This window comes from Mustela nigripes, chromosome 17 (assembly GCF_022355385.1).
Source record: "Mustela nigripes isolate SB6536 chromosome 17, MUSNIG.SB6536, whole genome shotgun sequence".
Taxonomy (NCBI): domain Eukaryota; kingdom Metazoa; phylum Chordata; class Mammalia; order Carnivora; family Mustelidae; genus Mustela; species Mustela nigripes.
Genome location: NC_081573.1, coordinates 30036621 through 30062670, shown reverse-complemented (window position 1 = coordinate 30062670; position 26050 = coordinate 30036621). Strand labels below are relative to the sequence as shown.

General features: G+C 35.8%; 1 protein-coding gene across 12 annotated transcripts in view; it reads right to left on the bottom strand.

Moving 5' to 3' along the window:
- The window catches only part of CHD9 (chromodomain helicase DNA binding protein 9), a 222708-nt gene that overhangs the window by 91484 nt on the left and 105174 nt on the right, over window positions 1-26050 (bottom strand). For 9 of the 12 annotated variants that reach the window (XM_059381331.1, XM_059381335.1, XM_059381334.1 and 6 more), the window contains one exon: window positions 8299-8630. In XM_059381331.1, coding sequence (XP_059237314.1) covers window positions 8299-8630 — 332 coding nt within the window. Of the gene's footprint in view, window positions 1-8298; window positions 8631-9425; window positions 9692-9786; window positions 9913-26050 lie in introns of those variants that run through there. The other 3 variants (XM_059381339.1, XM_059381341.1, XM_059381342.1) reach the window with 2 other exon arrangements.

The window sequence follows — 26050 nt, the reverse complement described above, 5'->3', positions numbered from 1 at the left end:
CACCTGCCCAGGTGGTATTCAGTGGAAAGATCAGGGATAACTCTTAAGTAAAATTAGATAGTAGAAATATATATGGGATGCATTCTGCCATCTGCTCAAATATTTTTATAGATAAATATTACCTAAATCTCTAGAAAAGAAGTGCCGTGCCCCCCTATGAACCTCAGATACCTACCCTTTTTTGCAGAGGAGGGTAGGTCCTAGTAAAAACATTGCCCATAAGACCTTAGGATAAACCTTCATTATACTAATTACTTGAAAATGTTCTTCAAAACAAAAAAGGACCTTTTAAATTATGTTTTCCATATATTCTGTATTTTCTTCCAAGCTGTTCTACAGGCCTGGAAGAGCATCTTATTTCATAAACTCATCAACCATTCTTTTTTTTTTAAGATTTTATTTATTTATTTGACAGAGAGAAATCACAAGTATATGGAGAAGCAGGCAGAGAGAGAGAGGGAAGCAGGCTCCCTACTGAGCAGAGAGCCCGATGCGGGACTCGATCCCAGGACTCTGAGATCATGACCTGAGCCGAAGGCAGCGGCTTAACCCACTGAGCCACCCAGGCGCCCTCATCAACCATTCTTAACCTATGCAAAAATCTTTTTTAAATCCTAACTTTGTAAGAGATATTTCAGATATAGTAGTTTCCTATTAAGACTTACAGAGTTCAAAATATTTACACATGTCCTTTCTGTTAAAAAATGGTACATTTCCATGGTAGGAAAAAGGCGATTCTAAAACATTAAGTCATGCTTGACTGATCTATTTCTGAGTAAAATACAGACATATTTTAAGATTTAAAAACTAGGGTTGCTAACACGGAACACTGACTCTTGAAAACAATGAAGTCATACTGGCTTATTGTACAGTTCTAAAATGGCATATAGGGGACACTACAAAGGGGAACAAAGATTAGATTGATATTGATGAGTAATTCCTAAATGTGTGAGAGCTAGGCTTCATTAGAAGGTGGTTAAAAATAAGGATTCCTAATCAGAAATTATCAGACAAACCCAAACAGAGAGGCATTCTACACACACACACACACACACACACACACACACACACACAATTTATAAAACACAGAGACTGAGGAATCATCCCAAATTGGAGGAGTGTAAGGAGGGATGACAACACTGTGAAATGTAGGATCTTGGCCAAAACAATGGAACAACTAACAAAATGTGCGTGAGGTATCAAAGTTAATAGAATTGCACAAGTGTTTTTTTCTGGGTTTTTGATAATCGTGCTTTGGTTATATAAGATGTTAACATTTGAGGAAGCTGGGTGAAGGGCCTAAAGGAACTCTGACCTATTTCTGCAATTCTGAGATTAGTTCAAAGTAAAAAGTGGGGAAAAAGAGAAAGAAAAATACAGATTTGCTGGTCCCAACCTCAGGTTTCTGATCTAGTTAAGTGGGATTCCAATCAGACTTCTAAAAAATTCCCTAAAAGATTCTGATGTTCCACCAGGGTTGGGAACCACTGGTTCAGGGTTACTATCATAGAAAACTCTAAAAACAAATATTCAGGATAATATAGTGATTTTATATTTATAGAGCACTTAAAACACACCAAAGTGCTTTTGCCTATAGTATCTTGGTTGATCCTGAGAAAAACGCTGAGATAGATAAGGTGCTAGTCCCAATATACTAATATGGAAGGTTTAGCTCCAAAAGGTGAAATAAAATGCCCAAGTCTCAAGTTTAGTAAAGGACAACAAAGGTCTCTTTATTCCTAGTCTACTATTTCCAATATCTTACTGATTTTATAATAAAATAACACTGCATTTCAACCAGTCAGCAGATACTTACAGTTAATAAATATACATAGCTTAAGGGGTACCAACAAATATGAAACTATTATTATCTCTTAGTAAACTATTAAGGTTAAAGTTTATCTGATTTTTAAACAACCAGAAACCTCTACTGCCTGTATTAGGACAAATGTTTGCCATAAATATTATGTGAGAGAAATCAGATAATCCAAAAGTAGAAAAATAAAATGAAATCAGCTAAATAAAATACCCAATTACCAAAGAGCATTCCATTCTTCCAACAAGGATCACAAAGAGTCTACTATACAAATTATAAAATATCATTATAAATGAAACTAAAAGTTCACTATAGATACATTCTTCAAATAAACTGACAGTTTGCTATTCTTAGAAATATCACCTAAGTAAAGTGCCAAATACAGAATATGTGAATAATAAAGGCTTTTTGCAAGTTTTGTTTTTTTAAAGCATTAAAGGGCTCTGTTATCAATGTCAGCAAATTGCAGCAACAGATACTCCGGCAAGTAAAAGAACTAAATATCAAAACATAGCTTGTTTCAGACAGCAAAGGGCAATTTCAAACTAAGTATAAATTTGAAATGTTAATTCATTTGCACTAGAAAATCTCCGTGTTTATACTTGACATCTATATTTGATTTTCAGATGTAATTTATGCACTCATCTGAATCCTGCCCACATGTTTATTAGTAGAGGCTGGGTAACAAGCTGCATTCTACAGTGTCAATCTGTAATTGCCCCCTGTTGATTCTCTCATTGCAATAATTGGACAAACAATGAATCTTCCCCAATTAGTCCATTTGTTGTAATTAATGCATCCAATTCATCATAAGTGAAGGGAACAAGCAAAAATACTATTTCACATTATAAGTTTTTTGGTTTTTTTTGTTTTTTTTGCAAGCCAAGTGAAAGACACTGTGGCTATTTTTAAAGTTATAAAATATAAACTTTAAAAAAAAAAGAAACACTTTAAATCTGGTGAAATTTCTCCATTTTAAGGGTCAACTCAAGACTCCAGCTTAAACTCCTCTGGGAAAAGCAAGTTTTAAAAGGGTCCTTTATTTTAGTTAATCCTTCAGTTTGTGAAAGTAACATTGTCTTGTATGCTCTTGGTAACTTGGACTATAAATTACTTCCTGTTGAAGGGCAGATAGGATTTTTTAAAAAAGTTGAATTCACTGAGTTGTTTCATACAGTTACTAGGGATACAAGTATTAGCTAAGTATTAATAATCATGGTCAATATATTAACACAGTTTCTTATTCTTAAAAATTACTTCTTTTTTAAAAAGAGAAGGGTGTTTATGTTGAAAAATATGGACAGAGTAGGAGCATTAAATCGAAAACTTTACATGGTTCTAAGATACATATTTTCCCCACATATTAACATGTATGAAATCAAGATTCATTTAATACTCAAACATGAGCCATAGTTTTAACTGGCAATATTTTTTTTCTTTCTTACTGACACATAAAATAATGGCATGCCTTGGGGCGCCTGGGTGGCTTGGTGGGTTAAGCCTCTGCCTTTGGCTCGGGTCATGATCCCAGGGTCCTGGGATCGAGCCCCACATTTGGGCTCTCTGCTCCACGGGGTGCCTGCTTCTCCCCCCCCTCTCTCTGCCTACCTCTCTACTTGTGACCTCCGTCTGTCAAATAAATAAATAAAATCTTTAAAAAAAAAATAATGGCATGCATTATAATCAATGACATCTTAGATTCAACGAAATACATACAACACATTGTTTGCTAACAACAGGCCTTACTAATACATTTTATGTAAAGATATAGTTCTTAAAAATGGAACTGCAAATCTTCATTGAATTCATAACAAATATTATAGGCTGTATCAATTCTTTCTACAGATGAATGTGTTTCAGATTTTCACTGAGTTTAAGCTTAGATCTAAGGAAGGAAGTCAATAAAACATTTTACCTGCTTGACATTTAAAAATTATAGAACCTCTAAAGACTATTAATTGTATATGATTAATAATCTTAAAAAATGTAATAAATTTATACCATATATTTTTCAGGGTTTTTTTTGGTCAGATGCCAAGAAACAATTAGTTAATATATTTGTATTTTATCCAGATATTAAATTCTTATTTTGAATACATGCAATCAGGGTCTCATTTGTTACTTTATTAACAACATGGACTACGAAGTGAAAATTCCCAATTTCTGATGACCCATTATATTTTCCCTCAGAGTTTGTTAATTCATTTTCCCTTATATATTTTATTTAGATGTAAATGTATCTCTACAGACATGCATATGGACAAACTGACATGTTAGTTTTATTTTAAAAACACATATACATATATATGTATATATACAATGCAAGGTAATTAATAAATGTTATTTTCCTTCTTTCTTTTTGGGGACTCAAACAAACTACAGCAAAAAAGGGCACAATATAATTTCAGAATTATGTTTTATTGTTTTTCCTTATAATATGATGTCCTTTATTTCCTTCTTCCCCCTTTTTTTTTTAAGATTTTATTCATGTATTTACCAGAGAGAGAGAGAAAGCACGTGCACAAGCAGGGGGAACAGCAAGCAGAGGGAGAAGCAAGCTTCTGGCTGAACAAAGAGCCCAATGCAGGACTCGATTGCAGGCCCTTGGAATGATAACCTGATAGAAGGCAGAGGCCCAACCAAATGAGCCACCCATGAGTCCCAACATCCTTAATTTCTGCTTGAATTTGATAAATACTTCCTAACTCAGAGTTTTCTGCTTTCACTCAAGAGAAAAGCTACTTCTAGCCACCTGATGCCTAGCAACAGAAAGAATAATTATGAATACAAAAAAGAAAATAAGTCTAATCATGAAGGGCTGATTAAATTTATAGAGCCACAAAACACTTTAAGTATCAAAATCATTCTACCTATGCCAATCCAACAATCTGTAACACACAGAAGTAAGTTCTAATTGACAACATGGAAACATTAATTTAAATGTTAAAGTTATAAACCATAAATTTAAAAATGCTCTTATTAAATCATGTGATATACTACTATATAATCTCAAATAGAACCATAAGAAAATTCTAAAGTCTTAGAATGAATTTATTTTTGACTCTAATGCTCTACTATTACTTAAACCATTAGCTATGTCCCTGTGGTTTCAGTGAAGGATTAGCTTGCCATTTCTATTTTTGATTTAACAAATCAAATTCAGCCATTTGGTAATATTTAATATTTAATCTCTTACTCATTCATTCATTCCATAAAATTCATGCCATTCCATTCATGGAGCATCTTAATACTAAAGAAATATCTGCTACTCTAGTTGAAAGGCAGCTTGTTAGAACCTGACTGCCAAGATCATGACCAACATTAAAGTAGAAAAAGGCTGTTTCCCTACATCACTTCGTTATTTTACGCTTGCCATTTCAACTCACTCCCTTCCACATAATTGCAAATTGCAAATAAAATTTACCTCTCTTAAATGCTACCCTAGCTACCTGATAAACAGAAGCATGCTCGCATGCTTAAAAAGACATTAAAAAAGTTAAACTATTACCCCTCTTAACAATTAGCAACTGTTTTAGTTTTTCTGCTTTATTTTTTTTGTTTAAGTAGACGTGCTACCGAAGTGAACACTGTCTGCCTAACTTTTTAACTGGTCCTATCTTGGAAGGAGCCTTAATGGATAGAGAACTTAGGCAGACCAGTGAAACTTTAGGCTTGAAGAAAGGGGCGTGGCTCTTGGCCGCAGCCTTCTCCCTAAATAGCTGCATGCTATTTATGTTTTCAGAAAATAACGACTAACATTTATTAAATTCTGGGTACAGCTCCATATGCTTTACATGCTGTTAAATCATTTTATCCCTAAAATAACACCATGAGGCAAGTACTATCATTATCCCCTTTTTACACAGGAAGAAATTAAGTATTTCTTAATTGGAGAGGTTAAGTATTTGTCCAGGGTCACACTGCTTGTAGGTGACAAAACTGGGATTTGGACAAATGCTCCTGGCTCCAAAGCCAACGATCTTAATCCAATTAGCACACTGTGTGCCAATGTAACTCACAGAGGTGTAAAGATGAAAGGAGACTATACTCAAGGGCTCTAAAAAGGGCCCTTTCTCCTTGTATTTTTTTAAAAATTAATCTACAAGAGTAGCAGAAATGATAGAAAGGTTTCAAACACACTAGTAAGCAGAAGCAGTACTAGTTTTCCTCTTTCTAGACCATATCAAACTACAAGTGTGGGTGAAATGAACACCAGCTCTGACTATACATCAACCATAGCTTAGCGTTTACAAATTTAGCTACTCTCAGAATTTCTGTTTCACTGCTGGCGGTTAAGCTCCAGCATACATTCCCTTCAACTTTATCTGGTATTTGTCTTTTGATAATGGCAATAGCCCAATTCTTCTCAAACGAACAAAAATAAAATTTTCACACACAAATATGTTTAATATATCATAAAATGCTGTTAATTAAAATTACACAACCTAAACTTAACTATTTAAATGACTTCACAGAAATTTAAAAATTCAAAATTTAAATATACCAGCTTATTGGAAAGTACAGTAACATTTCAATTGACTAGAATAGGAACTCTAGGTTTTAATGAATTTCATTTCCAACTATGTTCCTCCAACATGATAATCTTTATCTGATAAAGATGACCAAGAAGTCACTGTTTTACTGCAACAGCTTATAAACAATATATAAGGCAAACCTCCATTCTACTTCCATTTTACTTTATGGGGCTGCAACTTATAAATTCCTTTATCAAAAGGATGCTCTTACACTCTCAATAAGTTTTTTTCTGGCAACTGTTCAGTGTCTTGCCATGTATTTATCCTTCCAATACAATTTTCACCTATTTTCTCACAAACACTCTAAACACAACTACTAAATTGACCAATGCTGTGCAATATTAAAATGTTACTAATAATCTACCTATTTCTAACAAAAATATAAAGATCACAGAATAAGTCAGACATTCTACTGCAATATATTACTACTCCCTATCATATTCACATGTTTCAAAATCCAGTTTCTCTCTGTTATGACTGTTTCTAATTTCCCCTTATGTACATTGTTTTCTTGAAACACATTCACTTCTGGTATCTTTTGCCTCCACCTATTCCCTCCCAAATTTAAACTTATTGTAACTTTTGAAGTTTCCCTACCAGTTTCTCTTAGTTTGTGCACTATTTTTTTTAATGCCCGTCCAAATAGTATATACAAGCACTTTGCCTATGTCTCCATATAAGTTGAAACTAGAAAACTTAAATTATACTAGTTCTTAATACATTAAAGGATTAAATATGGGATTTCCTAATTAAAACTAGACATAATATTGGAAAAATAAGATACTTTCATGCCAAAACCTTTAAATATAACAGGAGCACAAATTTAACTTTCAAATTTCATTTTTGCTGTCTGCAAATAAAATATGAAAATCACAAACATTACTCACTGCTCTATTATGACAAGAGAGCCCATGTTATTTAATGGTTTGGACTGAAAGGCCTCAGGATATGACAATATAATTCAGTTTGGTGGCTACATTTAAAATGCTGAGAATTAATTTTTTTTACAAATTTGTATTAGTTCTAAATATCTATATAATGTATCAATTATTTCTTAAGCAAATGAAGATTTTCATAATAAAGAAATTCTTTACTATGTACTTTGTGTGGAAAAAAACCAGATTAAACACTTTATCTAAAATTTCACATAACGCCTTCAAAAATGACAAAATATTCTTGCAAAAATAATTCTAAACTGTTGACCTTGGGCTATTTTTACCCTTGCATGCAAAAATTTAAATACAACACAAATATTAACATTTATTATATTTTATTTTTTGAAAATGTATCAGATGAGTAGTCAAATAAAAACACCAAAGATTAATGTAGCCTTCTAGAGCAATTCCTTGGCCTTATAATTGTCTTGGAGCATTAATCCTCACCTGGCCTCTTTATTACATAAAGTAAATCAGAAAGACAGTGAGGGAGTAGACCAGGAAGAGCTGAGACCTACTCAGAGTTGATTTAAATGGTCTTAGTTTTCTTGTCATTCCATTTAGTCCAAAGTTGTGGGTTTATGAGAAAAGATTGGATCTCACATTTCCAAACTATAAGCTGCCCAATGAAGTACAACTAAGAGGTAAAGAAATCTTATCCAGGATTTCAATGCACTTTCTGTCAAGAAAGTGAATTTGGAATGGGCACAACAATGGGTTTTGTTTTGTTTTCCTTTTTCCATTTTATGTATGAAATATTTTCCTACTTTAAATGCCTTTTACTAAGATTAACGTACAATAAGCTACGATAGCAGAACTGTAAAATTCAGTAAATCTTGGAATATTCCCCAATTCATTCAAAAAAGGAAATAAGGTACACACAAAATCTAACAACTTAAAACTTCAAAGAGGGAGTTAATACATTACACACAAATCAAAAGTAAAAGATGGAACAGACTGCGCTTTGATAAAAAAATTCAAAGGAATTAAGTTTAATTCTCAACCAACTTACCCAATTTTTGTCTTCTCTTTTAACTTAGAACAAGTTTTTGTTTTTTTGCTCTCTTTGTCCTTTGGCTTCGATTTCATCCGTCTACCTTTCTTTTCTTCTTTTCCTTCAACTGAAGCACTAGGAAAGTTTTCAGGACTCATTACTCGAGGAATATTGCGTTCCCCACGTTCCTTTGCTTTTGCTATGGCCTCTGATATTATCCGATTAGCCTTTTCTTGCTTGCTTTCTGATTCCACTTTTTTTCTCTGCTTCTTCTCGGACATGATCCTCACCTGGGTATTCTGCAACTTAGTATATGTCCCAGAACCATCACTCTTCTTGGAAGATGGAGGCTAGAGAAATCAAAATACTTTTTATACAGTGTATCAAAGTACACCAAAACAATTAACAATTAACATAAATAAACATTTAAAATTATGCTTCAAGTAAAATATGTGAGCCAGTATGTGAGTGCTACAAACAAATTTAAAATTAAAACAGTTTGCTGATCTGGACATTAGTGTAGGTATAAAATAAAAAGCTCAACTACTGCTTTTAAAAATGAAGGTTAAAGAAAGATAATGTAGATTCACTGATATTTTCACAGCGTTCTTGATTAGTTGATTCAAATTCTGTCCTGTAAACACTCTGTGCATTTGAATTAAGTCTTTTCTTTCCTCCTCAGGACTCCAGAACTCTGAAAATTATTAATAAATTTAAAATAGCAATTTTAATTTAGAGTGACTACTCCTTGGTTTATTATAATTTTTAGAAATCTAAAGCTTCTCTGTTTCACACGAAATTAGAACTAGAACCTGAAATCACTTAAATCATTTTTTAAATGTGCAATCTATGCAGAAACATAGCTAGTTAGTAAACAGACATTCCCATACTTAAAATTAGAGAAAGTTTTAGTTTTTCCGTGAAGGAGTTAAATGTGATTTTTTTTTCCCTCTCTTTCTATATCATAATTATTTGGCTCAAGCAATTCTGGAAAAAAAACCCCAAGTTTTACAGTTTGACGTCAAAATTATTAATATTTTAGCAATATCACAGGAAGCAGATCAACAGCATTTAAAAAAAGAATCTCTTCTTCAAACACGCATTCACCCACAGAGACTTAGATCACAGTTTTGTTATGTTCTTACCCGTAAACATGCCTCTGACTATAGCAAAGGAAAAAACCACCAGGAATCTCCACACACATTTTCATGCTGGTTCCAGTGTGCTTCACTGGATATCTTTTCTATACCTGCCTCATCAAAGGTTTCATAGCAGTGCTGCAGCACTGGGAAAGGAAGGAGGGTTTAGAACGCTGACTAAAATGCCACCTTAAGGCCTACAGGCTATAACAAATAACCAAGACTCGAGAAAACAGCAACAAGCTCAAGATGGCGATGCAGTACGACTCCCGCAGCAGCAGCCAGTAATAAGGAAGGTTATTCAATCCCATTAGCCTTTTAGCCCAAAGAACCCCTCCTCCTCCCACTCATTCAGGCTTTCACTTACCCTTCCTCTTGGCCTCTTCACTGAAGACATTTTTGGCGTCAGACAAAGGCTTGCCCTCTGCTTTTTCACCACCCCAGGCAGTGCTCAAGAAAAAAGCATTGAAAGAAGATTCCTAAATGGCCTATTTAGCAAGCTGCAACCAAGAGATGCACAACCCTCCACAAACACACATTGTGATTTATCAACACATTTCTGCCTTGGCAAGTTTATATCCACTGTTCATCCTATTTAGGTATGAAAAAGGCCGTACACCCCTCCTGAAGAGCTGAGTTTCCTCAATAGCTGTAAGCAGATAGCCAGATTCCAACAAAGCACAGAAAGAAATGAATGCACAAAGCATCAAAATGCATCAGCATGAATATTAGAGATGTCGTTAAAAATACTGACTCCTTCTGCGGAAGTAGGCCAGCAGATGGTGCTACCAGTTATTATTCCATTAGACTCTGCAATTTAACCCCCGATGGACTGTTCTTCCCTCCGTGTAACACATTAACTCTTGCTCTGCCACTTCCTGCAGTCAAGTTTTTTTTAAAAAACACCTAAAACCTGATTTTAAGAGCTCATCTGAAAACTAAAACTGTGGTGAAACGGCTTTATATAGCTATCAATATTAACAAACAAAATCCGGTGCAATTTTTACTGGAGAAAATTACTTTTCTCCAGGATACCATAAAATACTGGAAGTAGGAAAATAGCCGACGAGGAGTGAAGGGTTAAGGAGCAGGTCATGCAAATGAACACAGAACAAGTGACTTCTCTTTAAGAAATTAGATAAGTTCTCTTCTGATTCTTCTAACAAAAAGCTAACAGACAGACAAAGCTATTTTCATTTAAATTCTAAAGAGAAGTTTAAGATTTCGATAAAAACACTGGAGAGCTGTCAGTACGCCCACAGAGAATAAATAACAACACTTATATTTTTTCCTTATTTAAACCTGGAGAAATACATTAGTTTATTTTCCTAACATAAAAAGACTAATAAAACCTTCCTGACCTTTACCCTTCATGATCTATTTTAACTGAACAGTGGAGTTTTTCAGATAAAATTCTAGTTTCAGTTGCTGGCTAAAAATAAATAACAAGTCCTCCTGAAGTTCAGGAACTTCTCTTCCTGTAAAAAGTTGAGACTGTTTTAATAAGTAATGCCCTAACATACCTAAAACAAAATTTTCACTGCTTCAAAATTCAAGTTTACTTCTTTATTAATACCATGTTTTTCAGTTGGTCCTGGAAAGTTATATGATATTTCTATCAAAGAACATTTTTTTGTTGTTGTTTCTTTCCCTTTAAGCACCAAAGGTCTCAGAATGGAGCAACATTATATGACCAATGTCCAGGAGAGACCAATCTGGCCAGCAGGGGAATAAATTCAAATTTAGAGAACCACTAATGGCAAGGAAAGGACCTGACCATCCTGAGAGGTCGTTCACAAGAACCACTGAGTAAGGGCTTAACACTTAGTGCATACTAAGTGCCAGGTACTACTCTAAGTATTTTTCACATAATAACTCACTTAATCTGTAACAGTAACAGGGAAATGGCAATAATGGAGAGAAGAGGAGTAGCAAATGATAGATGTACTCTTACAGCAGTATTACAAAATGCTGGAACAACCTGAGCACAAGCAAAAAAAGTCATAATGACAACAATAGTAGTAAGAGCTAGCACATATTTAATCCCCTCTGCATTCTAGGCACTATTCTTCATTATGTGTGTGTGTGTGTGTGTGTGTGTGTGTGTGTGTGTGTGTGTATATATATACTCAATATTTAAAACAACCCTGTGAGGTATATATATACTTATAGCTGAGGATACTGATACATGAAGAAGTAACTCACCCCAGATCACCTGGTGAAGCAGGGATTAAAAGGCAAAGAGCCTCATGATGAGCACCAGCCTCCTAATCATATGTGGTTCAAACAGCATAATGTACACAGACTGATCTGAATACAAAAGAAGCCAAACAGCTTTCTCAAAATTGCAGAGACACTAGCAATAAAGCTAGGATGAAATGAATTTTTTTTCCTGTGCCCTTTCCAAGATGTAGAAATCAATTAGATACAGGCAGGTGAAGAGCAGGGAGCGTAAATGCTTAGTTTCTAGACCAAGTACTGGTTTAGCAGAAGGTAAAAGAAACAGGATATCTAGTCAAGAAAGGATGCAGATATGTGTGCAGTAAGTTTAAAAGCTCTAGTAACTGAAAATTTGAAGATTGGATCCTCAGGGAGGTCAGGGCTGGAATGGAAGATGTCAGTTCTCTTGTTTTCTTTCAATATCCTTAACTCACTGATACTATCCTCAGAACCGAGGATGATTTCCAAAATATCTCATTTCTCCCATTAAAGCTTTTCCATTCTATTACTTGACTCAAAGTCCCAATTATTTAACAATAAATCTTAATAGTAAACAACAATAATGAAATCCATAGTCAAATATTTCTTCTGCTATTAGAAGACAGTATTCTTTTTTAAGATTTTATTTATTTATTTGACAGAGAGAGAGAGAGATCACAAGTAGGCAGAGGCTGGCAGGGGGAAGCAGGCCTCCCGCTGAGCAGGGAGTCGGATTCGGGTCTTGATCCCAGAACCCTAAGATCATGACCTGGGCTGAAGGCAGATGCTTAACCATCTGAGCCACCCAGGTGCCCCGAGAAGACAGTATTTTAAAATTATATTCCCACAGAACATCCATACTGAGGTGTTAAGTAAAACATTTTTAATGTAGGTCATTTCCCAATCCACACATATATCACAAACATGCAAAAGGGTAGCTGATATGCTTTTTTCAGTGCCACAGGCTTTCTCTTTTCCCTTATGAGTGTTTACTCATTAAATTGTCAGCTCTACTTAATTGTATTTTGTTCTATCTTTCTCCCCATTCCACAGCTCCTGCTGTATCAACTTTCCACTTATTATGGTTACGCTGTAGTTATACAGAAAAATATCTTCCTTATCTGTAGTAAATACATATTAAAGTCTTCAGTGGTGATGTAATATCAGGTCTGCAATCTACTTTCCAATTCTTTACAAAGTGGAAGAATTTCTTTGTACTTCACCTCTGACTTTTCTGTAAGGTTGTCATAGTTTCAAAATAATTTTTTTAAACAGAAGTTGTTTAGAAATCAAATATAAAGGCAGAGGTCATACTCCCCCCAAACCTATATGATAAATGAAAAAAAAAAACAAACCCCAAACATAACAAAAAGGCTTATATTTTAATATCATATCTAAATTTTATAAGACAAAGAAGTCAAAGTGAAACATAATGATGATCTCATATGTGATATATTAATTCTCATATGTGATATATTAATTATGTTGATAGCAACTGAAAGGAATATATGGAAGATCTGATATATCATATTTTGTTATGGGGTAAACTCAAGGATTTATGGTATGAGTGTTTTTAAACCACAGCCACAGATCATGACCTAATAGCAACTCATGATATAAATTTAGTGGGTCCAGACCAGCACTAAAAAACATGAAATAGAACAGAATGAAAAAGTATGATTGCCAGCCTTTATGAATGCCACATATTAGAAAATTAAAAAGCTTTCATGCCACCTGTTATATCTTTTTTCCTTTATGACAGAAAGACGCAAAGAGATTTGTTCCAGAAATTAGATGTGCTAAAATCTGAGGGTGAAGCCAGATCTCTCCTTTCTTGATGGAATGATTATCCCACATACTCACCCAACCCACACTGGGAATCTGTCCATTTCAAATATTTTAGTTGCATACAAATAATTTATTATTGGCAGGAATGGAAATTATAAATTTCCAAGAGGAAGGGGAGAATAATCACATGGCTATACTCACATGTACTATAGGTGACAGTCTCCTCTGTTGGGCGAATGTTCTAGTTCACATATTTTTATTTATTTACTTACTTACACACTTATTTATATTATTTATTAGAGAGAGAGAACAAGCAAGTGAGCACAAGCAGGGGAGGGGCAGAGATAAGGAGAGAACCAGACTCAACTTGGGGCTTGATCCCAGGACCCTGAGACCATGACTTGAGCTGAAGGCAGAGGCTTAACCCACTGAGCCACCCAGGAGCTCCCATTTCACATATTTTTAAAGTAACATGAAAGACTACAAGGTCTCAAATATTAAAACCGAAGCAATTTCTTAGTAAGAATAAAACAAAGAAAAAGGAATTTTCAACAACACAGATAAAACTGTGTGATATCTAAAAATCTTCCAACCTTCCTCAGGAGAGAGGGCCGCTAAGCTTCAGGTCCAGGGGTGAGAGTGGACAGAGAGGCTCCAATGGAAGACAATTTAAACAGAACAGAGATAGCAAGCCATGAGTGAAAATGAGTGTTACTGCCTGCAGAGACAATGCGGACAAGAGAGCCAACAGGGAAACTCCAAAATACCAAGTTCAAGGAATTGCAGAAGAGGAGCTAATGAAGGAAAACAAACAGCAACCATAAGAATGGTAAGGTCAGTCTCAGCAAAAGGGTGGTGTCATGGAAGCCAAGAGGAGAGCATTAAAAATTCTGCAATCAAAAGGAAAGCAAATATAGTAATATGATATTAAAACTTACAAAGCATTTTAGTTCTCTTAAATTGTTTGTGATAAGCTGGTGTGCTAGTTTCAAACCTTTTTAAGAAGAGTTATATTATTTACTTAAATATTTATATAAAACCAACCTTCTAAAAACAATAAATTTGTAGTTTATCTTAATAATATGTGCCTAACATTACTGTGGTGACTTCTTCTGGATTTTATTTATTGCATAGAACATGTTTTTTCCACAAACTACCAATAAAGACCTGCTTTAAATGAGAAAAGAAGGGGAAAAACTGGCCCAAGAGCAAATTATAATCTGTCAAAGACTATTTCTGAGTTTTACCCTTAGATCTATTTTCAGAGTTTTTGATGGAAGCAAAGCAATTATTTTACTTGCTTTCTTCACATCTGTGAAGTGCCATGTTCACAAACTAAAAAGGCCTACTCTCATCTCGTGACCTGTACTAGTACCCAGGTCTCCCGTTCTAGCTAACCATGACATTCCTTTCTTTTTTTAGTGTCATCTTGAACTTTACATCGATAAGGTAATACTATTAAAAGTATTGCCTTTATTTTAATCATCCACACAGCAATTCAGGCAAGTAGTACATATTCACAAAAGTTGTATTTTTCTTAATACTAATTTGTTTTATGACTTACAGCAAATACGGAGAGAGAGGAAACATGTTAGAGGACATCATTCGGTGTAATCAGCAATATCCAGAATGTGGGAAACTCTACATATAAATGACTCAGTCTCTTCAGCAAAGGAAGAAAACAAAGAGATTTAAGACTAAATGATAAAAGAGAAAAAAAAGAGAGACACTTAAAATACGTATCAACCAAATGTAATGAGTAGCCCCTGTTTTGATAGGTACCTGAAAAGATCAACTGTAAAAATACATTTATTAAACTACTAGGGAATTTTAACTTAGACCAGATACTTAATTATGAAGGAATTATAATTATTTTTTAGGTATAAAACTGATTTTACAGTGGTGTTTTAAAGACAAAAAGTATTAGACTTCTAGCTATTTAAGTTGAAATATTTATAGATGAAGTAATATGACTGAGATGTGCTTCAAAATAATGGAGGGGGTGCCTGGGTGGCTCAGTGGGTAAAGCCTCTGCCTTCAGCTCAGGTCATGGTCTCAGGGTCCTGGGATTGAGCCCTGCATTGGGCTCTCTGGTCAGCAGGGAGCCTGCTTCCCCCTCTTTCTGCCTGCCTCTCTGTCTACTTGTGATCTCTCTCTGTGTCATATAAATAAAAAATAAAATCTTTAAAAAAGAAAAAAGAAATGTTATATAATAAAGAAACTTAAGAAGTTATATTCTGGGAATAACAAGTAGCTTGGCATAACAAGAAAAGGTACATTAAAAAATGATAAGCAACAGGGACTAAAACGTAATAGTTTAGATTATCAAAAGTGTTATATGTTATGTTAAAATATCTGGACTTTATGCAGAAGGAATGAGGGAATAGATAAATGATTAAATATAGAGAAGGGTATCCATTTTTTAGATTTAGCATTGCTAGGCAGTTTTAGTAATAATACCTGAATACTTGATGAAAAATTTTATTCATTTACTTATTTTTGAAAACTTTCATTTATTAAAAGGCCATACATGATATGAAAACAAGTAATATTTAACCTTTTATGTTAGTGTGTGTTGCTTTTTCAATGCTGTATTGTTCAATGCTGTATTTGTTCATCTTCTGCTTCCATCAAACCATGAAACCTCACAAAGTTTACTACTTACTTGACAATATTGAATATACTGCATTAATCAGTCCATAAATTAGCTACGACACTACAAGTTATGCTGAGCATAATGTTGTTATTTAGGGAACAGGCTCTGGAGTCAGCCAGCCCCAGGTTCTAGTCCTAGTTTCATCATTTACTTGGGCCTCAGCTTCCTCATCTGTAAAATGGAGATATAACAGCACCTACCTTGTGATACTAGGGCTATAGTGAGGCCCAGCCGAAAATGTGCTTACTGTGGTGTCTGGCAAACAAACAATCAGAGATTAGTATTACTGTTGTTGCTGTGATGTGACACTGTGCCCGTCTCAGGGATCATCTATATCAGGGGGTGTATGATGTCAGTATACCTTATTATTCACTAGGGATGTTGACTTTGATTGCTTGGTTAAAGTGGTGTCTACCATGATCTCTACTATAAATCTCTCCTTTTATTAATAAGTATCTAATGAGAGTAAACAAATATCTTGTTTCTCATATGCATTTGCCCACTAATTTTAGCATGCATTGACAGTTGTTGCCTATAACAATTATTTTGGTATGCAAATTTTCTATTCCTATCATTTCCCCCACGTTTTTAATCGAAATTCTACTGTAAATAAAGCTGTCTCTTCTCTCCATTCATTCAATTATTTATATATAGCATATTATTATAAATTAATATATAATACCACATATTAATAATAATTACAACATATTAATAACATACATACTATAATTATACTATTATTATATTTATATAGCATATACTACACTATATAGACTCATGGATATTTATTTTATTCTATGGGTTACAATCTGGTACTATGATTATTTACTTGTTCAAATTGCCCCAGCTTTGGCCATGTAGAATATGCATGACCATTGCCAGATAACAATTTAAAATATCACCCCAATTAAAAAATAAAAATATTACAGATAAGTATCACTTTGGTAAATCATATTAACTTCCTATAGCAACTTTCCTAAAATTCTTCTTAGGGGAAAAAAATTTAAAAAAAAAAAAAAAAAAGCTGGGGTGCCTGGGTGGCTCAGTTGGTTGAGCAACTGCCTTCGGCTCAGGTCATGGTCCTGGAGTCCCGGGATCGAGTCCCGCATCGGGCTCCCAGCTCCATGGGGAGTCTGCTTCTCCCTCTGACCTTCTCGCCTCTCATGTTCTCTCTCACTGTCTCTCTCTCAAATAAATAAATAAAATCTTTAAAAAAAAAAAAGTGAATTTAAGTAGTTTCTGTAACCAACGTGGAGCTTGAATTCAGGGCCCTGAGATCAAGAGCCACATACTCTCCCGACTGAGCCAGATGGGTGTCCTGAAAAGAAATTTTCTAAAAACTTGTTGAATATGTTAATTTACAAACCATTTTACAGCCCAAATGTTTCCACAATTTCTGGTGAATTTTCTTATCTCATTTCATGATATTCCTATGTGCTTAAAAATAAAATCAAATCTTACTTCTAACTGCACATCAAAGAGGTCAGGCACAGATGAGATAAGTACACGTCTATCACACTGGTACAAGAGTAGAGTTCAACTCTTAAAAAAAAAACAAAGCACCATTTTGTTAAGTATTGCCTACCATTCCCACATAGGTGACAACTGATCCAAAGTTCACGAAGCATTATAATTTATGATAATCTATTAGGAATCAGTAATCTTTCCAATTTCCAAAGCAGTTTATCAAGTCGCCGTCACTGGTTTTTTCCCCTAGCGCAAGAGGCTGGGGGTTGGTGGTGGCATTCTGACAGAACCCAAGGTGAAGGACACTCTTACAGCCTGGATGGGTCCTGGTAAAGAGGAAGGGCAAGAGCGTAAGGAAATTAACCGCGCAGTTACAGAGTTGGCTTGGTAACACTAACCACCACAATCTCATTCTTCTGGAAACGTCTCTGAATGTATTAATAAAATAAATACCAAGGAAAACAACTCTTCCATGTCTTTTAAAGGGGAAATTGAGCATCAGTTATGTTGAAAGACACTTAGTTTTTGTATACACTACATTGAAAAACCAATGTTAATTTTCAGAATCCTAAGATAATTTCTAAAAAACTATTAGAATACTCAAATGATTGTTAACAAACATAAATGATATGAAGGGGAGGCTGACATAGATACGTCTGCAATAAGGACAAAATAAGGTATTTAAACCTCATCTACAGTCATAGGCAAAAGAAATAGAATTTTATTTGATGTCAAAGAGTAGCTATATACAAAGAGCCAAAAGCATTATAGAAATCACAAAGTATATGTAATTTTGCCATATTAAAATTTCACCTTGCAGAATGCAAAGTAAGTAACGTGAGGAATTGTGTCTCTAGATGCAATTCTAATCACAAGAGAAAAAATTACTCGTGGAAGCAGAAGTGATGAGAACTGAATGAGAATGATAAACAGGCCCTCCTGGGGTCTATAACCATCTAGGCATAGCAGTTGTGTGTCTCTGACTTTATAAAGGTAGAGCTTTTAAAGTTAAAGAAGAAAAAAAGGTGTCATCATATGACCTGAAACTATAAAATGATGGGCAGATCAGTAAGGTAGGAACCTCAAGTCAGGACTCAAAAACTAAGTTCCAATACTATAAGCAGAAGTGATTCTAAGGTGGGAAAAAGCGTCTAAAAATATTGGTTGTAGCCATTCAGATTTCAAGGAGCATAGAACAGAAACAGAATTAGTAATAACATGAAAGGCAACTTGTAATACTGTTGATAAGTCCACAATGCCTTAAGGTTTGACAAATGACTAAGGGCAATTAAATGTTCCCCTCCTTGTTTTGAACCAGAACAGCTAGGATCTTGCAGGCATCGTGTGGGATGGTGGGGTGCATGGGAAAGGAAGGGTAGGGAAGGAGGGGAAAGAGGACAGAGAACATAATTCAGATAGGAAAGGGTGTCATCCTGATGTTGAATCCCAACATGGCAGAGTCATGCTACATTTCTTTTAAGTATAGGAAAAAGCAAACCTAATCTTGTCAAGTGAGTCCCTCCAAAATTTATCCAACTGATTCTACTTCCTCAGTTTGCACTAAACCCCTTCAAATGAGTACTTTCAGTTTAAATTTGTGAACTGGTGCCATCTGGTCAGTCTCCTGGGTTCCTACCCGCCTTTCATTTTAGCCTAATCTCTCCTCAGCCACCCTACCATTAGTTCTTGATTAGCCTTCCTCTTAGTGCATACCCAAAAATGCTGATTTAAAAAAAGTCTTATGAGGCTGAATCTATATACGGGCATGCTTGCACACATACACAAGACAACTACTTAAGTAAAAAAATAAATGGGTGCATGCCTTAACAGCAGCTCATGTGAAAAATACCAGGGAATTTCAGCTCACTGTAAATGAAATGAGTGTATGGTATAATGAGCTTGCCAAAAAAGCAAATTCAATCTTAGACTGCACAAACAGAAATGTGGTATAATGAACAAGATAATTACAGTATACTCTACTTTCACCAAGAGAAATGTGTTCTGTTTTGGGTTTAAGAGGAACATGAGCTAGATCACTCATACAGGACGTATTATTTGAGTACATACTACGTGCCAGACATTGTTACATGTGCTGGGAATAAAAGAGTAAAACAAGATGATGGAAGTTGCTCCTCTAATGGAGCTCAGATTTTAGAGAGGGAGTGGAGAGAATAGGAAAAACATTAGGTAAAGGATATGCAGAGAATGAAAACAGGATGATGTGATTAGAAGTGGTAGGGTGATCATTTTAGAGTGGATTCGGGGAAGGTCTAACTGAGGGAGGCCATTTTATACGGAAATCTGAATGAAAGGAAAGACTAGCCGAGCAGTCTCTGGAGGAAAGATGAAGCAGAGATCATCTTAAGCGAGTATGAGAAAGCAGCTACAAAGCAGAAAGAACAACATACTGGTTTTATGTCTTCCTAAGTTTTCCTACTGAATAATATTACTACTAGCCATACTATACTTCCCAGGCTGTTCATCCAGAGACTATCCGACGGAAATGGGTACTTTTGCACCTCAATTCCGCCTAGTAAGCTGATTCCTTCTAGTAATAGGCCATCAGTATTCTCAATGATCTCACTGTTTAAGACAATGTTGGGGTTTTTAAAAAGATATTTATTTATTTATTTATTTAACAGAGAGAGAGAGACAGAGACAGAGACAGAGAGACAGACACAACAAGAGGGGGAACACAAGCAGGGGGAGTGGGAGAGGGAGAAGCAGGCTTCCTGCTGAGCAGGCAGCCCAATGTGGGGCTTGATCCCAGGACCCTGGAATCATGGCCTGAGCCACCCAGGCACCCCAAGACGATGTTTCTGAACTGTGAGTTGAAATCTCCTTTTGGGGGCACCTGGGTGGCTCAGTGGGTTAAGCTGCTGCCTTCGGCTCAGGTCATGATCTCGGAGTCCTGGGATCGAGTCCCGCATCGGGCTCTCTGCTCAGCAGAGAGCCTGCTTCCCTCTCTCTCTCTCTGGCTGCCTCTCCGTCTACTTGTGATTTCTCTCTGTCAAATTAATAAAATAAAATCTTTAAAAAAAAAAAAAAAAGAAATCTCCTTTTGAATCATTAATTCAGTGAATAGTCATTAACATTCTTTATAAGTGAAGCAGACCAGTGTTTTGTAAAATGTTGGTTATATCTTAACAGACACACATCCCTACAAATACATATTCCACAAACATTTTATAAAGACACTTCTATACTGGGTCCTAGTCAAAAAAGTTTGAAAAACATTGTTATAATAGGTTAACGAATGTTTCAATTTCATTTCATAGGAGAGTTCAACCTAGACTATTGTTTTGGTCTATGGTGTTTTGGAGGTGTTAGCTAACAGAATCAGAGGAACAAAATCCTACAATTACACTAGGAAGCAAGCTCTACAGAGCAGGGATGATGTCTGTGTGTACCCAGAGACCAACAACCTATATATTACACAGAATAAAAAAACATTTGATGAATGAATGAATGAGTAAAGGCTGAATAAACCTTGAGAAAACTTGTTTTTCTAACAGTAAACATAAGTAAAGAATTTGGCCTTGCCCAAGGAGAGATGTGGCCTCTTCCCTTAGCTTCTGGGAGGTAACACAGGTCATACTTGATAGGAATGTCTTTAAGGTCAGGAGTTAGCCATTTTATATCATATGGTGGGGCTGGTCACACCAGAAAGACCAATCACATGACTTGGGGGGAGGGGTTTTGAATCATCTATTATTAGTCAACCTGGAGGCTGAGATCAACCATGTGGGCAATCAGTCATGACTATTTGAGGGACATCCAATAAAAGCTCTTGACACCGAAGTTCAGGTGAGCTGCTGTGGTAAACAATACTCTATGTCTAATATCACACATCAATGCTGGGACCTGACTCCATGGGGAAAGCTTTGTGGAAGCACAGAGCTTCCAAGACTGCTCTATGGGCTTTTTTTTTGTGTGTGGCTAATTTTAACCTGTAGCGTACCCCATAATAAGCCATAACCACAAGTATAATAGCTTTCAGTGAGTTCTGTGAGAACTGCTAACATATTATTAAGACTAAAGGTGGCTTTGGGAACCCCCTGAGTTTTTAGTTGGTATCAGAAGTGTGGACAGGTTCGGATTTGTGTTAATTTTGCAGTGTGACTAACCACTGAGTAATACTATTCACTGAAAAATGAAAATTTGATGAGAAAGAGATCTTTTTTTTTTTTAAAGATTTTATTTATTTATTTATTTATTTGACAGAGAGAGAGAGAGAGAGAGATCACAGTAGACAGAGAGGCAGGCAGAGAGAGAGAGGGAAGCAGGCTCCCTGCTGAGCAAAGAGCCCGATGCGGAACTCGATCCCAGGACCCTGAGATCATGACCTGAGCCAAAGGCAGCGGTTTAATCCACTGAGCCACCCAGGCACCTGAGAAAGAGATCTTGATCTTAAAAGTATCTTCAAATGTTAGCTCCAATTAAAAAATTTTTCAAAAAATTTTTAAGACTCATGAAAGAATAAAAATTTTGATTGGTAATGATTCCATTTTACCAGAGGCTCATCCATTGGAAATCTGAACTGAGAAAACTACTTCCCTAAATATTCCTATGTAACAGTCTAAAAAAAAAATCTGTACACAGCAAAACATCCATGTAACAAGAAACTGGGTGAAGGATCCACTGGATCTCTCTGTATTATTTTTTACATCTGCAAGCAGAAGTTCATTTGTCTTAAAATTATAAGTTTAGGGCGCCTGGGTGGCTCAGTGGGTTAAGCCGCTGCCTTCAGCTCAGGTCATGATCTCAAGGTCCTGAGATCGAGTCCCACATCGGGCTCTCTGCTCAGCAGGGAGCCTGCTTCCCTCTCTCTCTCTCTCTCTCTCTGCCTAACTGTGATCTCTCTCTGTCAAATAAATAAATAAAATTAAAAAAAAAATAAAAATAAATTATAAGTTTAATTTATAAAAAACTAGAGGGCTTAGGCCTTTCCTGAGCTCTGAGACACTCTCCTGCTGGCCTTGAAGCAACAAGCTCCCATGAGTTTTACAGCTGCAAGGAAATGACTTCTGCCACACCCTGTAAGCCTAGAAGAGGACTATGGATCTTAGGAGATCGCAGCCCCAATGCACATGTTGGGTACAGTCTTGTGAGACCCCGGGCAGAGAACCCAGATAAGCTGTACCCAGCCACCTCACCCACGAAACTATGAGATGATAAATGGGTACCATTTTAAGCCCTTAAATGTGTGGCTAATTTGTTAGCAGACAGCATAACTAATACATTCATATACCTACAACTGAACAACTTCACTCCCAGATACATACTCAACACAAATGCATATAAAGTCTAATAACCAACAAAAAGAATCTATGAGTTCTAAGTCACAATGATGATTACCCTGAGGGCGAGGGCAAGTAGTGACAAGAAGGAGGCCTGGGGAGGCTTCTACGATTGTGATAATGTTCTATTTCCTGATTTGGGTATTGGCTATGTAGAGGAAGTTCACACTCTGGAAATCTATCAAGCTGTTCACATATAATTTGTGTACTCTTCTGTAGGTATATCTCAATCAAAATTTGCATTAAAAGATTATAACTCAAAATTAAGACTATTACTAATCTAAAACCTAAGTATTGTTTATGAGCAAACAATTCGTTACATGCAGATATTTAAGGAAAAAACTATTCTAATACAGTGATATATTGAACAAAAAAACAAGTAATTTTTCTTTCTTATATCAGCATGATATTTCAAAATCTTTTTTTTTTTTTTTTTTTTTTAGAGATTTCATTTGTTTATTTGACAGGCAGAGATCACAAGTAGGCAGAGAGGCAGGCAGAGAGAGAGGGGGGGGGAGGGGAGCAGGTTCCTTGCCGAGCAGAGAGCCCAATGTGGGGCTCGATCCCAGGACTCTGGGATCATGACCTGAGCCAAAGGCAGAGGCTTTAACCCACTGAGCCACCCAGGCACCCCAACATGATATTTCAGATGGTTTTCATTCAGAAAGAAAACAGTAAAGAGAAATTTAATACTACATATTTCTTCTAATAGTAGGAGCAATCCATAAAATGAAGCAAGAGGCTTGAGAGTTACTTAGATCAACGTTATTAGTGATGAGAAGCGTGGAGCTGAAGCAAAGGAAGCTCCTTGAAACCCAGTCAAAACATGAAGGACAGAAAACAGAAAGAGAACACTGAAGCTTGTACTCAGTTATGAGGCCATGCTTCTGGATAACACGATCATCTCTCTCTCTCTAGTTACATGTCCAATTTTCAAACACTTATTTTACTTTATATATTTATATACTTTATATAATATACTTTATATTTACTTTATATTCCAACTGAACTACTTTCAGTTAAAAACAAAAAAACAAAAAACCCCAAAAACCTCTTAAGGTTGTCTGGTGTGCCCTTTCCCCAAAAGGTAGCCTAGCAAACGTCTACTCAAAACTCAGTTCAGATATCACTTCTTTTTTCAAGAAAGTGATAAAATTATTTTGCTACTCCATTTACCAAAGTATATTGTAGTCACTTATAAGTCAAAGTCATATTCAATGTGTATTTCTAAAACCTGGCCAGTGTTTGATATAGTTGCATCATCTGTATGAGGATAATCATAGTATCTAACTTAACCACTGTGAATTTAAATGAGAGAACTCAAGGATCTTAGAAGAGTATTTGACATAAAAGAGCATTCCGTAAATATTAGTGTTAATCATTATGATCAAGATTAATGGTCCTTATATAAAGAAGTCTCCAGGGCGCTGGATGGCTCAGTGGGTTAAGCCTCTACCTTCAGCTCAGGTCATGATCTCAAGATCCTGGGATCGAGTTCCACATCGGACTCTCTGCTCAACGGGGAGCTTGCTTCCTCCTCTCTCTCTCTCTGCCTGCTTCTCTGCCTACTTGTGATCTCTCTCTGTCAAATAAATAAATAAAATCTTAAAAAAAAAAAAAAAAGAAAAAAAGAAGAGAGAAGTCTCCAAACTCCACAATATGAAAACAATTATTTCTTTAAATGGGCCAAAGTCTTAAGCACTTTAATGAAGATGACAAACAGATGGCAAGTAAACACAAGAAAAGATGCACATTATTAGACATTAGGGAAATGCAAATGCAAATCACAATGAGATACAACTACACACCTATTCCCATGGGTAGAAAATGAATTAAAAAAAAAATTCACGGGCACCTGGGTGCTCAGTGGGTTAAAGCCTCTACCTTCAGCTCAGGTCATGGTCCCAGGGTCCTGGGATCGAGCCCCACATCGGATTCCCTGCTCAGCGGGGAGCCTGCTTCCTCCTCTCTCTCTCTTTCTGCCTGCCTCTCTGCCTATTTGTGATCTGTCAAACAAATAAATAAAATTTAAAAAGAAATTCACAGTACTAAGTGGTGTGATCTTACACACTGCTGGTAGGAATGCAAGATGGCACTGCCATTTCGGAAAACTGTTTGACTGCTTTTTATAAAGGTAAGTGTAAGATCATTTAATATATGATCCCAGCAATCCCACTCTGATATGTTTACCCAAGAGAAATGAAAACATTTAGTAACACAAAAACCTGAACACAAATGTTTATATAGACTTTTTCTTCGTAATTGCCCAAATCTGGAAACAACCCAGATGTCCTTAACTGGTGACTGCATTTACGATCTTTGGCATATTCCTATGAGGAAGTTACTCAGCCACCTGAAAGAACACACTACTGATATGTGCAACAAAGAACACATTATGCTCAGTGGAAGAAGCCAGACTAGAGAGGCAACATGTCACATGATTCCATTTGTACAACCCTCTCAAGAAAGCAAAATTACAAAGAAAGAAAATTAATTATTAGTTGCCAGGGTCTGGGTTTGGGGGAAAGACTAACTATAAAGAAGCATGAGAGAATATTTTGGGGGCTTATGAAATTCTCAACCTTGATTGTGGTGTTATTACATGATGTGCTCATTTGTCAAAACTGAGAACTGTACATTAATAAAGATGAATTTTCCTGGATGTCAACTGTATCTCAATAAACCTGCAAAAAAAGAAAAGATTTATGTTCTTTAGACCTCTATTCCCATATTAAGAAGCTAATACTGCTAGTATTTATGCAAAAGAAATGAAAACATGTACACAAAAAGGGTGAAGTTCAATGTTCACAGAAGCTTTATTCATTATAACCAAAAACTAGAAATAATCCCCATGTTTATGAATAGGTAAATGGCCAAACCATAGTATAACCATAAATTGGAATGCTAGTCAGCCGTAAAAAGGACCAAACTACTAACTCACACAACAATGTAACTGAACCACAAATGGATTATACTGAGTAAAAGAAAGCCAGACTCAAAGGCTACATAATTTCATTTATGTGACATTCTCAAAATAGCAAAAATATAAGGGAAAACCTCAGGGGTTGTCAGCAGCTGGTGATTGGAGGAGGGTTGCTACGAAAATGGACAAAGGAATTTGGGAAGACTATGGAATTATTCTGTAGCTTGATTAGTGGTGGTGGTTACTCACCTAAACATATTTGCCAGAACTATGTGCTGAAAAGAATGACTTTTTTCTA